We start from the raw sequence: 12,807 nt of genomic DNA, 5'->3' as shown, positions 1-12,807 counted from the left end.
TCCAAAGCCGAAACAAGTGGGGAATATTATGAGGCAGGACTGTCAGAGTGAATACTGTTGGTTCTGAAGTGCATGAACTAAATCTGTGTAAGAGATGCCTTAGCATGAGTGTAGATTTCTAAAAGGGGTCAGTTTCCCTCAGCGTTCGACAGCGTTTTATCGCCTTTCAGCTTCTTTTTGTTTCATGGTCTGCAGCTTTATTGTCTTTATTGTCTCTTAGTGCTTTTATTGACTACTTCTAACCACAGCAGGTATTTGTTTTGACCAGAAAATCAGCAACCAGTCACAGTTAGCTGGTGAAACTAGAAGCATTTAGCTGCTCAAGAGTCAAAATATTGGACTTTCTTTCATCAGGTGGACAGAAACACATCTTTCAATGCCGCGTCGATTCCTGCAGCTTTTCGTTGCCCAGAAATGGCCAAAAATGCATAAATGCGGGTCCTGGTTTGATCGAATCCTGCAAACAATGAGTCAAATCACTGATGTAAAGGGGGTTGTTTCCACTCAAATTCACACAGCATGTTATCATCTTTCAGCCTGTTTTAGTGCGTTAGTGTCTTGGCTTAGTCTTACTGCTTTAATAACTATTTCTAACCACAGCGAGTCATTTTTTCACAAGTGTATCAGCTTACGGACACAGTAAGCTGGTGACAACTAGTAGCATTTAGCTGCTAAAGACTCAAAATATTGGACTTCATTTCAATTGGGCGGACAGAAACATGACTTTAAATGAATTCTTATTTTTTCTGATGGATGTGTCATTAAGCAGGACATCAATTTCAAAAGGTTATAATATGTCAGAGTTGTGTTTGCAGCTGTTGCAATTTTTGTTGTGCAGAATTTTTGCAGAGACTGAAATTTTACTTGCTTCAACCTCCACCTAAATAGTATTTGTATAGTGTACACAAGGTTTAAAAAAGGTGTCTTTGGCCTTTTCTGAAACAAACATAATGAGTAAAGGTTACAATATGTACCTTTTAACAAACAAAATAAGCAATAACATGATTTAATATCTGAAGAATAAACTGCATAGAGCTGCACAATGCGTAGGACATGAGTATTACTATTTCTGCCACAGTGTCAACATGGCAGAGTAAAAAGAGAGTAATAGTCTGTTAAAATATACATTAAGAACACCAAATCTGCACTGGGTAGCACGCTCTTCACAAGAGAAAACTGACTAGGAGAAAAGGAGAAGGTGGAAGTGAAGGAAAGCATGAAGAGTTTTACGAGACCATGACTCCTTACAGCAGATGCTGCAGGGAAGCTAATGACTAGCATGAGATCACAGGAACGCTGAACACACTGTGATCATCTTCCTCTCACATCAAAGGGAGCACTGGAACACACACTCCATTCTTTAAACTTCAACCATGACTAAAACTCTCGTCACTTTATTGAGCTCTGTGCTTTAGAAAAACAAGTCACAACCTCGGGTCTTAAAAGTGAAGCCAAAGCCGAAGTGTGTCTCGAACACGAGACCAGTTGTGTAGACAATTATGAAAACATTAGCCTCCTTTAGCTTAGCGGTGGTGACGTGAAGTCATGTGACCGTGCTGTAGTTCCTTTATAGCCCAACATTAGCCGCCTTTAGCTTAGCAGTGGAGACATGAAGTCATGTGACCGTGCTGTAGTTCCTTTATAGCCCAACATTAGCCTCCTTTAGCTTAGCGGTGGTGACCTGAAGTCATGTGACCGTGCTGTAGTTCCTTTATAGCCCAACATTAGCCTCCTTTAGCTTAGTGGCGGTGACCTGAAGTCATGTGACCGTGCTGTAGTTCCTTTATAGAGCTCCTGCGGTCACGTGACTTTTGGTTGGGAGCCACCATTTTGGCAGTCAACATGACCACCGGTGCCAGTGTTTTCTTACCGAGCGAGTATACTTCTCATTTTAATTCAAGTGAAATTCGGCTTTATAGTACAAAATTAGAGAGATTAAATATAAGCGACCCATATAATTCACCCGGTGTGCTTTTCAAGAGCATAACCTCCTGCTCTGAAGACGATGTACCCGACTTGCGCTACGCAGACATCCACAGCTATCTTGTAAGCTTTCCATCAGTGTACTCAGGAGACTCCCTCAGAGCGTACAAAAGCTTGGAGGCTTACAAATGGTGTCAGTCCGGCTTCGTAAACAACATTCAACTGTGGAGTCTTACATCCAAAAACTTCGGCATCATCACTGCAAGGGTAAGTATTAAATTATTCCAGTTTGATAGGCAGTGTCACGTTAGCATTGTTTGTTTATTAGCTTGGCTAGCTACGGAAGTGTCACGTTAGCATGTTTTTTAGCTTGGATAGCTACTGCAGTGCATCTGTAACTTGCTAGTTTGTATTTTTGATCGTACTCAACCAAAGTGGCTGGCGTTTTTTACCTTTATTTATCTGTTTTGGAATTTCATATAGGTTAATCACTCCCAAAGGCTTAATGAAAGTCAACTAAAGCCATGGGTGGTGGTGAGGAACGACGGTGTTGTGCTGGGAGCCCACTGCAACTGCACAGCGGGACTCGGGGAGAGCTGCTCTCATGTGTCAGCTGTTCTCTTCAGTCTGTGGGGAAAAAACAACGCAAGGCACGAGGAGATCAGCTGCACATCCAAAAAATGCAAGTGGGCCTCTCCCAGTGAGGATGCTGCGAAGAATGTGGAGTACCTGCAGGGCAAGGACATCATATTCAACCATACTCAACAAAATAAAAAGGGGAATTCCACCAAGGGTACCTCTGCGCCCCCATCTTTCCCACCCCTGACTGCTGCTGAGCAAACACAGTTCTACCAAAATCTCTCACAGTGCCGGACTCAAGATGGGAAGTCCTGCAGACCTGCAGTCCTGTCAGTTGTTCGCGGGTACGCCACATCCTATGTACCCAAGGCTGTCAAGCTAGATTTACCTGAACCCCTTACCAGTCTGTATGACAAGAAGGCAAGAGACCTGAACCTGGCTGAATTACAAGAGCGTGCAGAAGGAATATTTGAGGACTTGACTGTCACTGAAGAACAGGTACATAACATATTCTGTTTACTAATGACTGAAATCTAAGATCTACCATGTTATGTGCACGTGTACTGTGTGTGCGCTATCTTGCAATGTAAATGAGAAACTGTTTGGATTGCCATGTTTTCAGAGTGATATTGTAGAGGAGGAGACCCAAGCACAGTCCAAGTCCAGAATTTGGTTTGATCAAAGGAGTGGTAGGGTGACAGGATCTACCTTCAGAGCAGCAACAAGAACAGACCTCAGAAAGCCAGCCGTGTCTCTCATAAGACAGATATGTGACCCAAAGTCCCATGTTTTCAGCAGTGAGGCTACCAGGTATTCATGGGCAGAGAATTCCAGCCAATGTCAACATGCAGTTGAACATCCTAACATACTCCAAATAGCATCCCAAAAGTTTCTGCCTTGTTGTAAGGTGTCAGCTGATGTTCATCATCCCAAAAGTAATGGGCATATGCATTTGATTACTTATTGTATGAAACATTGTGACATGTGCATCAGCAGACACCTTACAATACAGCTGTATCATGTGGGATGATATATGCCACATCTTCAGGAAGGTACTGACAAGTCAAGGGTAGTGTGTGTGAGCATTACAACTGCATGTTGAAATCAGCTGGAATTTCCCTGTAAACTAAAATAGGGTGTGCAGTGTGTAATCTCTTCTATGTATGTGTTAACTTACTTACGTACAACATATGGTGTACAAGAAAATTAGTGTGAGGTGAATGAACAGAGAGGGTAAATGCAGTAAGTACTAGGCTATTCTTTAAAAAGAAGTGTAAAACCAAGTACAGCATTAAACATTTGTAAAGGGCAGGGAGGTAGCAATGTGGGGTGGCATTACTATTGTCCAAAACTCATATTTCCATTGTTTCTTCAGATGGGGATGCAATAATGAAGAACTGGCCAGAAAATACTACGAAATGCAGCATCGCCTATCACACACAGACGTCCTGGTGCGACCAGCCGGATTTAGAATTTCACCTCTGCACCCATTTATCGGGGCCTCACCTGATGGGTATGTGTCCTGTAGCTGCTGTGGTACAGGTGTCTTAGAAATGAAGTGCCCATTTTCTGCAAAGGAGCTTTCTGTCAATGAAGCTGTAAATTCTGTTGCACACTTTTGCCTTGAACAAGATTCCCTAGGAAAAATTAGACTTAAGCGAGACCATGCATACTTCTACCAAGTGCAGATGCAGCTATTTGTTACCAAATTGGCATACTGTGATTTCATTCTGTGGACTGAAAAGGAAGGTGATTCACCCTTTGTGGAACGCATTACATTTGACCCAGAATTCTTTCTCAAAGAACTTGAACTTGCTCGTGACTTCTTCCTAAAATGCATCATCCCAGAGCTGTTAGGCAAATGGTTTTCTGCACCAAAACAAGCAACTGCAAGCACCGATCCCCAGCAACAGTGGTGCTACTGCCGTGCACCTGCGGCAGGGAATATGCTTGTTTGTGCCTCAGGGTTCTGTGCCGTGAAGAGGTTCCACCAAACCTGCCTTCGGATGAAAAGGGTACCGAAACAGTGGGTGTGTCCTAGTTGTAGGAAACTAATCAATGCTCAAAAAAAAAAAACATAATTACTTAGTCTTACTTACTTACGAAATGTGTGAATATGAATGAGCTGATGCAATGTAAATATTTTATTAATTAATAAACAACTGTTAAACCAATGTCTTCTGTGTCTGTAGCAGTATCTGTAGCGATCTTAAAATGTGGATAGGTCACTCAAATCTAGTGAGTGAGAAAAGAAGTCACAAGAAACAAGTGAGAAGCGAATCAAAAAGGTTTATTTTCTGTTGACGCACAAATTCATCACTCAAAGGGCACCACAGAATCAGGTACATTTGTTAGTCCACAACATACACTCACAATTTTATCAAGATAAGTAACATCATTTTCTTTCTCTATGTCTGAAAGTTATTGGCACAGTGCTTTGTAAGATAGTATATTTCTGACGAAGTACTCCTATGACTCTTTCGATGTGAATCCTTAAAGAGGCTAGAGATCTTGTATTCTCTATGTCAGCAGGATCTAACTGTGTTTTTCCACGAGTAAATGCTGGAATTTTTAATTCAGCCTGACACCTTTCAACAGACTCTTTCACCAGAAACCCCCTGTCTGCCAAAACAACATCCCCTGGGAGAATATTAGGTAAAAAAGTACTGTGTTCTGTAATGAACTTATCACTGGTGCGACCTCCCCATCCAGTAGAAATGAAACAAATTGAACCTTGAGGGCAAATGGCAATTAAATATTTCATGGTGTGATGTGATTTGTATCTTGAGTAACACTGCGCACTGGGTCGCAATCTACTTGGTTTCTCTAGAAATATTTCAAAGCAATCAATGATACAAACAGTCTTCTCGTAGTCACCATTTCTAAATACATATGGAAGAGATGTTCTTAAAGATTCTCTTTTAGGCCACACCACTAGGCTTGGCACCAGTCTACAATACATCAAATTAACACAGTTTTTGAAGTGCCTGGAGACAGTAGTTGGGTCGATGCCAAAATAAAAACCCAAAAAGTCAAATGTTAAGTTCATTCGAAGCTTCATCAAAGTCAACATGTATTGTTGAAAACATGTTATTGATGATTTAACTTTGAGAAATGGAGCCAGATATTGAAAAATGGTCATGAGACATGCATAGGTTGCCAGCCCAGTGAGGACATTCACCTTTTTATCATTGTTATTTAAACTAATCTCTGTCAGGGTCTTCCTATTAATCTTTTCCCTTAACAACACATTTTCAGCCCTTAGAGCTTGGCATTCTTGCTCAAGACTCTGGATGCGGGTACAGCAGGTTTCAGAGGTGCATGGTGGTGTTACTGGTTCAGGCTGGACAGGATCATCGGCTGAGTCTTCCAACGGATCTGTGATGGGGGGCTCCTTCAAAGGCTCTGTGATATGGTCTTCTGGGGCTGCATCAGTTGATGTCCTGATGAAAACACAGAAGCAGCAAAATAAGCTTTCATGCATACAATACTGATGGCAGTTTGACATGTTTACATGTTTACAGTTTGACATGTTTAATGGAAATCATATGATATTAGCCTTCATTAAATGACTGGTGTGACGTTATTGTTTATAACCATATCACGGCAGTTAACTATTTGAAATAAAATAATCTGAATAACACACCGATCACAAGTAGACCCAACATGTAATCAGACAGGAGTTTGATCTACCCACCTTTGACGGATGGCTTCTGCAGATATCTTTGCCTGCTCTACTTTGTGCAGTTTAGCCTTCTGCCTTCTGTTAAAAACCTCCAGTCTCGTTTTATGTCTCCTCTTCTCTGGAGATGGAAGGTAATCGAAAATTGAGGGGATAAAATCCGGACTCAACGGATTATCACTCTTTCTCCCTACAAAATAAGAAGGAATATTTCAACACGGGTTTGTTTACCACTAGCTTGCTACAAGCTAACTTGCTAACTGGCTAGGCTGCGCCAGAGCCACACTTGTTGAGTTAAAAAGGGACATCACAGTGTCCGTTAGCTATAATAACTGGGTGCTACTTCTTAAATTAAACTAATTAAATTTAATTAAACTGACCAGAAACTTTTTGTAGCATTGTACTGTATTCCTTCACCCACCTGATATGAAGTGATCACTGCATAAGCGAAAGCCAACGGCCGGGGGGTCCCATCTTTCAGTCTTTTTCTGAAGGCTCCTGGCTCTTTTAATCGCTCCAATCCACTTCTCCCTCCTCTCCGCGTCTTTAGGAATGCGATAATACGATACACCTTTCTTTTTCCCACGCCTATTTGTGCAACCTGGTGCACAGCAGTTATCCACCATCCTTGACAGTCTGCCAGTGCCTGTCAATTTACTGCCGCGATGACTGCCAAAATGGCTGCCCCTGTCGTATCTCGTCACGTGACCAGCATATATGACATCATCTGCAGGAGCTCTATAGCCCAACATTAGCCTCCTTTAGCTTAGCAGTGGAGACATGAAGTCATGTGACCGTGCTGTAGTTCCTTTATAGCCCAACATTAGCCTCCTTTAGCTTAGCGGTGGTGACCTGAAGTCATGTGACCGTGCTGTAGTTCCTTTATAGCCCAACATTAGCCTCCTTTAGCTTAGCGGTGGAGACGTGAAGTCATGTGACCGTGCTGTAGTTCCTTTATAGCCCAACATTAGCCTCCTTTAGCTTAGCGGTGGAGACGTGAAGTCATGTGACCGTGCTGTAGTTCCTTCCTACAAAATGTCTTTTAGTTACACAACTTTATTCAATAAAACAACACTCAGCTGAACTTAAACACACCTGTGGTTCGCTATATGCTAACTAACACCTTCTGAAACCTAAAGTAAACCAACATACAATAAGGGTCTGTAAGTGCTGTAACTGACACCGTGTTTCTGGAGACCGCAGATGTAAGTGTTTTCCTGTTAGAGGTCTCTGCTTTGATCAGACCGTGAAATCTCAGGAGCACTTTCTCTGTGGCTCACAATCATAATCAGACCTGCAGCGCTACCTGCTCCCTGGAGCACGAGGCTGTGGTTTGCTCTGCTGTCGTTGGCGCACAGATTACCAGATTACCTTTGACCAGGATGGATTTCACTGTGGGACGCCACATCAGTTTCCCAGAGAGACGACAACTATACTAAGTGTATCAAACAATGCTAATCATTAGGGCTACTGTTTTTAATACCAGTAAACACACTTTTCCAACTTGCATGCCTCAAACATAGAAATGAAATCACCCGCAAGCACGTTTTAGGGGAAATTTAAAAATGCTTGTTGCAAAACGTGTTTGTTTTTCTACAATGTCTGCCTCAGCACTACAGAGAGAAACTACCTCTGGAGGGATTTTAGCCTTTGTAGACCATTTACATGCACCAAAAGCTTCATAACACACTAGAGGAAACGTAGAACCCCAAAAGCCTCTTTGACAATTAACCAAGCAACTCATTTCAACTTTAAGGAACTGAAAGATCACTTAAATGTTGGAGCATTTCGAAGAACACTGAGCAAGTTAATGTCTCTAATTTCCACACACACACACACACACACACACACACACACACACACACACACACACACACACACACACACACACACACACACACACACACACACACACACACACACAATATCCTGTTTGAATTTCATTGCATCAAAAACATTTGCAGGATATTTTGTTTGTGTGTGTGTGTGTGTGTGTGTGTGTGTGTGTGTGTGTGTGTGTGTGTGTGTGTGTGTGTGTGTGTGTGTGTGTGTGTGTGTGTGTGTGTGTAGAGTTACAATCCCTTTTGGATTTTTCTAAAGATTAAGAGTTTGTCCAAAAGGGATTGTAACTCTACACAAACACACACACACACACACACACACACACACACACACACACACACACACACACACACACACACACACACACACACACACACACACACACCTTTACCCCACCAGCTGAGTCTAGAAGGGTGTGTTGGCCAGAGATAAGATTCCCTCTGATGTCCTGATTTTTCTTTCTGCTAAGCCAAATTGTTGCTGCTTACGACCTCAAACACGCGCGTCACAAGATCGGCACGAACACACACACTTTCTGCTTCAAATGGCCCGAACACAAGAAGGTTTTTGTGCTACATAAGCAGCCGTGCACCGAGGCAGACAAACAATACCTACAGTGGCTGCTGTGGGGGACTCATTTAATTTCATGAAATCATTTTTGTGGAAAAATCATAAATAAAAGAACAAGCTCATCATCCCGGGTTTACTGACGGCTTAATTATTCACCTAGCGCTAATTAGGCAATCAGCTGGCAATGTATTTAGCCCGCAAGAGCCCATAAAATATGAATACACAGCACTTGTCTTTGTGTTGTTCCTCGCATGACTACACCAGCTTTGTGTTGGAGTAGCAGAGGTGTAGAAATGGAAAAAGGTGTGAATGTTGCTGCAGACCTCCTGCCTCTGTATACCTGTTTTTTTTATAAGAAAGCAACTAAGAAGGTACACAGTCATTTAACCCTGTGCGTTACTGTCTCAGCTGCTGGGTGTGATATAGGTTTCTTTGCATGTAAATGGACTTAAGGAGCTGGAACAACCGATTAATCAAATGTGGCAATCACTGCTGAAATGATTTTCTGCTGATGATCTAATTGGATAATGAACTCATGTAATCATTTGGTCTGGTGCTGATGTAAAACCAACAACCTTACAGATGTGAATAAGTCAGTTTGGGTGCTAAAAGAAAGATAACTTTCCAACTGAGATGAATGGACATGTTTCACCCATACTCGGCTCTGGCTGGGAACTAAAGGCTGTTTAGAATAAGCGATTTAAATATATGGAAGAGGATGAGGGACACGAGAAAGACATTTTGTGATGTGACCATAAGTAGAACAAAATGTTGAGTTCTGACCTGGAATATTTCTGAGAAAAAAATAAACTATGGGAAAATGTATTTATGAGAAAACATTGAAATCTGTATTCTGAGAGTAAAAAAGACAGAAGTGGAAGAAATCTCAACGAAACCATACTGATTATTTTCCCACAATTCTGAAATAAAAGAACTCAGAACTCTATTTTCTTTTGGACACATCCCAACATGTTGTTCCTCATGTGGCCCAAATCCTGTTCCCTATTTAAATCAGGTAGGTGTTAATATTCATGTTGCCATTCATCCTCCTCCTCGCTTCCGGAACTCCACTTGAAGTAAAGACAAACTCCTGAAGGAAACTGCGGTTTGAGAAAAGCCTTTATGGCGCCGCTGCTCCGCCATGTTGGCTCAAAGCCTGCAGGCCTGGAAGGAGAATCCTGGCTGAGGGATCGGAGCCAACATGGAGGACAGAGCGGCAGTTTCATAACCCCCGTGTAGGAGGAGCCTGTCGGGTTTCTGAAGCTCCGTGGATCCGAGCGTCCAGGCAGAAACATCGGGGAGAAAAACACGAAACCACGGGAGGAAAGTGGAGAAAACACGGAGAGAGGAGGCTTGGACCTGCAACGGAGGAGTGTGTGTCTTCATGTGTGTGTGTGCATTCTGCTAAACAGTGTACAGACTTGAATCTGCAAAGGAGGATTGTGTTTCATGTGTGTGTGTGCATCCCTTTGGGGAAGTGGAGCTCACTGTAACCCACCTGGATCAGAAACAGGAGCCTGATGCGCACCGGGCTGTCTCCAACGTTAAAGCCCAGAGTAACCGGGTGGCAGTGAACACACCACCGGAGGAGTTTATTCCACTGTTAGTCTGACCACCACGTTTGAGACATACGGGGAAAAGCTTGGGGAAAGGCGGGGTCGAACCGGCTCCCGAACCGGATTATTGCGCTCCTTCTGTGCCGAATCACGCACAGCGACGCAGCGTTTTTTGGGGGGGCGGGGGGTTTTACAACTGGAATTTAGAAACCTTCCACTGGAAACTCTTTACCCACTGCTGCGGACCTTTTTTATTATCTGTCCGCTTGTGGCCTCTGTTTCCCCCCCAGGTTTTTGAGGAGCACCACCATCCGCTTTGGGACGCGTATTTTGGGGATATTCTTTTCCCCAGCCGGGGTCGGACTATGGCGGACGACGACATTCTCTTTGAAGATGTGTACGAGCTCTGCGAGGTCATCGGCAAGTAAGTGTTGCTGATTTTAAATTCACTTATTGTTGTTTAATGGTGATTATTGGTCACCGGGGCTTTCCAATTAGCTGCTCGTAATATCCTGAAGGGTATGGCACGCTCTCAATTGCACATGCACGCCCAAAAAGCATGTGTGTGAGAATATGTGTATACTGGTTTATGCTTACACCTATCTTATATTATCCTAAATACATATACACCCATCCCACAATAATCTACTACCTTATGACCCTTTTATGGACCTGATAACAGTTGTTACATTCCCAGTTTTATTTCTATATTCCAACATGCAGATAAGATCCTATTTCACTGTGGCAGCATTTCTCATCTTCCTGCTCTCTGTGTGTGTTTGAGAGTGTGTGTGTTATAATCACACACACACACACACACACACACACACACACACACACACACACACACACACACACACACACACACATCACTTGTGTGTTTTGACCTATAGTGGCAGTTGGCAACTTGCTGCAGAGATTAAAGGGCAGGGCAGCAGACCATCGTGAGTCACGCTGCACATCTGGCCATCGTTAGAGACCGGAGCCCTCATATAGGCTACTTACTCTGAGGTATACTAACTGCAAAGGGGAAGAGGACAGGAGAGCACGTTTTGAGATGTTATTGAAAAGAGAATCCTTAGCAATTTGTCTTGTAGTGCAACAAGAAGCTCTGATAGCCAACATGATGAACAGTTGCGGTTTTGTACAATAAATGGTACTATAATATTGTAAACTATAAACGTTTCATGGATTATATGCTAATGCAGACATAAAAGGGAAGGATAATAAGTGAAATATAATGCATTTTTACATGTTGCAACACTCCCTGATGTTGGTTGCAACCGTCTCTAGGTTTGCAGTTGCAACTTGGTGTGGGTAACTTTGAAACACATGCACGTGTAATATATATAAATATGTGGTTCTTGTGGACAGATCAACATCTGAGTAATTGAGAGAAATGCACAGAGTGTTGCAACCGTCCCCAGTCTCCCCGTTGCAAGGGGAAGAGGATAGGAGAGCATGTTTTCAGATGTTATTGGAAAGAGAAGTCTTGGCAATTTGTCTTCTATAATGTATTTGGACACGTTGCAACCGTCCCTAGGTTTGCGTTCAGTTGCAACATGGACTTCTGTGAAGGATATGTCATTTCATATCATCTTGGTATGGGTAACATGCAAACACATGCACGTGTAATATATACAAGTATGTGGTTCTTCTGGACAGATCAGCATCTGAGTAACTGAGAGAAATGCACAGTGTTGCAACCATCCCCTGTCTCCCCGTTGCAAGGGGAAGAGGAAGGAAGTGCCTGTTATGGGATGTTTTTGCTAAGAGAAGTGTAAGCATTTTATCTTGTAGTGGAATAAGACCTTTGATCAACTAACATGATAACAGTTGCAGTTTTGTACAATTACATGTACCACAGTGTTGTTGTTTAGGTAAATGGAACTATTGTTAAACTACAGATGCTCATTCAGATTTAAAGTAGTTTAAGCATTTGGATTAGTTGCATTGTCAACTTCTTCCATTCAAATCAATATTCTGAAGTCTTGTAATATATGAGTATTTAGCAGAAAGATGGTGAAACCGTCCCTGATGTTTGCAAACAAGGGTTTAGGTCGGTTGCACTGACGACTTCTTACATTCAAATTGTGAAGGATATGTCATATCTTATAATCTAAGGATGATAAGTCAATGAGCAGACATGTACGTTTAAGATATGAATGTCTGGTTGTTCTGGACCAAATGGAGTTACTAAGACAAGTGCGGAAAATGTTGCAGCCGTACCCCTTCTCACTGTTTCTAGGTAAAAAGTATTGGCATGTTTTGGGGGATTGATTTGCACAGAGAAGTCCTAGCTTGTTGTCTCGTTGTGGAGTAAGAACTTTCATAAACTAACATGATGTCTGTGTTGCAGTTTTGAACACTAAATAATACTCCAGCTCCAGGGTTTAGGTCGTTGTACGAGTCATATTTTATCATCTTTAAAGGGTATGGGTTATTAGCTAACATGTGAACGATTGATATGTAGAAATAGGATTTGTTTGGACCAAATTGTTTTTGCGAAACTAAGGGAAATGCAAAAGGTGTTGCAACAGTCCCCATACAGTTCACTTTTGGTCCCAGCGTTTTGTTTTGATGTGGAAAAGTTAAATGGAAATATCTATCAGAGATGCATTTCATCCTGTAGGAATAGTATACCTGCTATATAAA

The 12,807-nt window shown here is 42.3% G+C and overlaps 2 protein-coding genes and 1 long non-coding RNA gene across 16 annotated transcripts in view; 2 read left to right on the top strand and 1 right to left on the bottom strand.

Moving 5' to 3' along the window:
- Positions 1-1,788: 1,788 nt before the first annotated feature.
- On the top strand, positions 1,789-4,666 carry LOC134866967 (uncharacterized). 3 transcript variants are annotated; one of them, XM_063887210.1, is made up of 3 exons: positions 1,789-2,190; positions 2,407-3,000; positions 3,878-4,666. In XM_063887210.1, the coding sequence occupies exons 1-3, from the start codon at positions 1,843-1,845 to the stop codon at positions 3,890-3,892; spliced, it is 957 nt and encodes a 318-aa protein (XP_063743280.1). In that variant the 5' UTR covers positions 1,789-1,842; the 3' UTR covers positions 3,893-4,666. The 3 variants fall into 3 exon arrangements, with proteins under 3 accessions (XP_063743280.1, XP_063743278.1, XP_063743279.1); XM_063887208.1 differs by having other exon boundaries at positions 3,125-4,666; XM_063887209.1 differs by having other exon boundaries at positions 2,407-4,666.
- A 761-nt stretch (positions 4,667-5,427) lies between these two features.
- LOC134866969 (uncharacterized) lies at positions 5,428-6,912 on the bottom strand. The gene is made up of 3 exons (XR_010166101.1): positions 6,606-6,912; positions 6,200-6,374; positions 5,428-5,945 (listed from the first exon to the last, which is right to left on the bottom strand). It is a non-coding gene; the product is annotated as an uncharacterized LOC134866969 (long non-coding RNA).
- Positions 6,913-9,823: 2,911 nt separating this feature from the next.
- The window catches only part of caska (calcium/calmodulin-dependent serine protein kinase a), a 109,708-nt gene continuing 106,724 nt past the window's right edge, over positions 9,824-12,807 (top strand). For 8 of the 12 annotated variants that reach the window (XM_063888077.1, XM_063888073.1, XM_063888070.1 and 5 more), the window contains exon 1: positions 9,825-10,576. In XM_063888077.1, coding sequence (XP_063744147.1) covers positions 10,518-10,576 — 59 coding nt within the window. In that variant the 5' untranslated portion in view covers positions 9,825-10,517. Of the gene's footprint in view, positions 10,577-12,807 lie in introns of all 12 variants that reach the window. The other 4 variants (XM_063888078.1, XM_063888076.1, XM_063888074.1 and 1 more) reach the window with 1 other exon arrangement.

This window comes from Eleginops maclovinus, chromosome 7, assembly GCF_036324505.1.
Source record: "Eleginops maclovinus isolate JMC-PN-2008 ecotype Puerto Natales chromosome 7, JC_Emac_rtc_rv5, whole genome shotgun sequence".
In the NCBI taxonomy this organism is placed as follows: Eukaryota; Metazoa; Chordata; class Actinopteri; order Perciformes; family Eleginopidae; genus Eleginops; species Eleginops maclovinus.
This window is presented reverse-complemented; position numbering and strand designations above follow the sequence as displayed.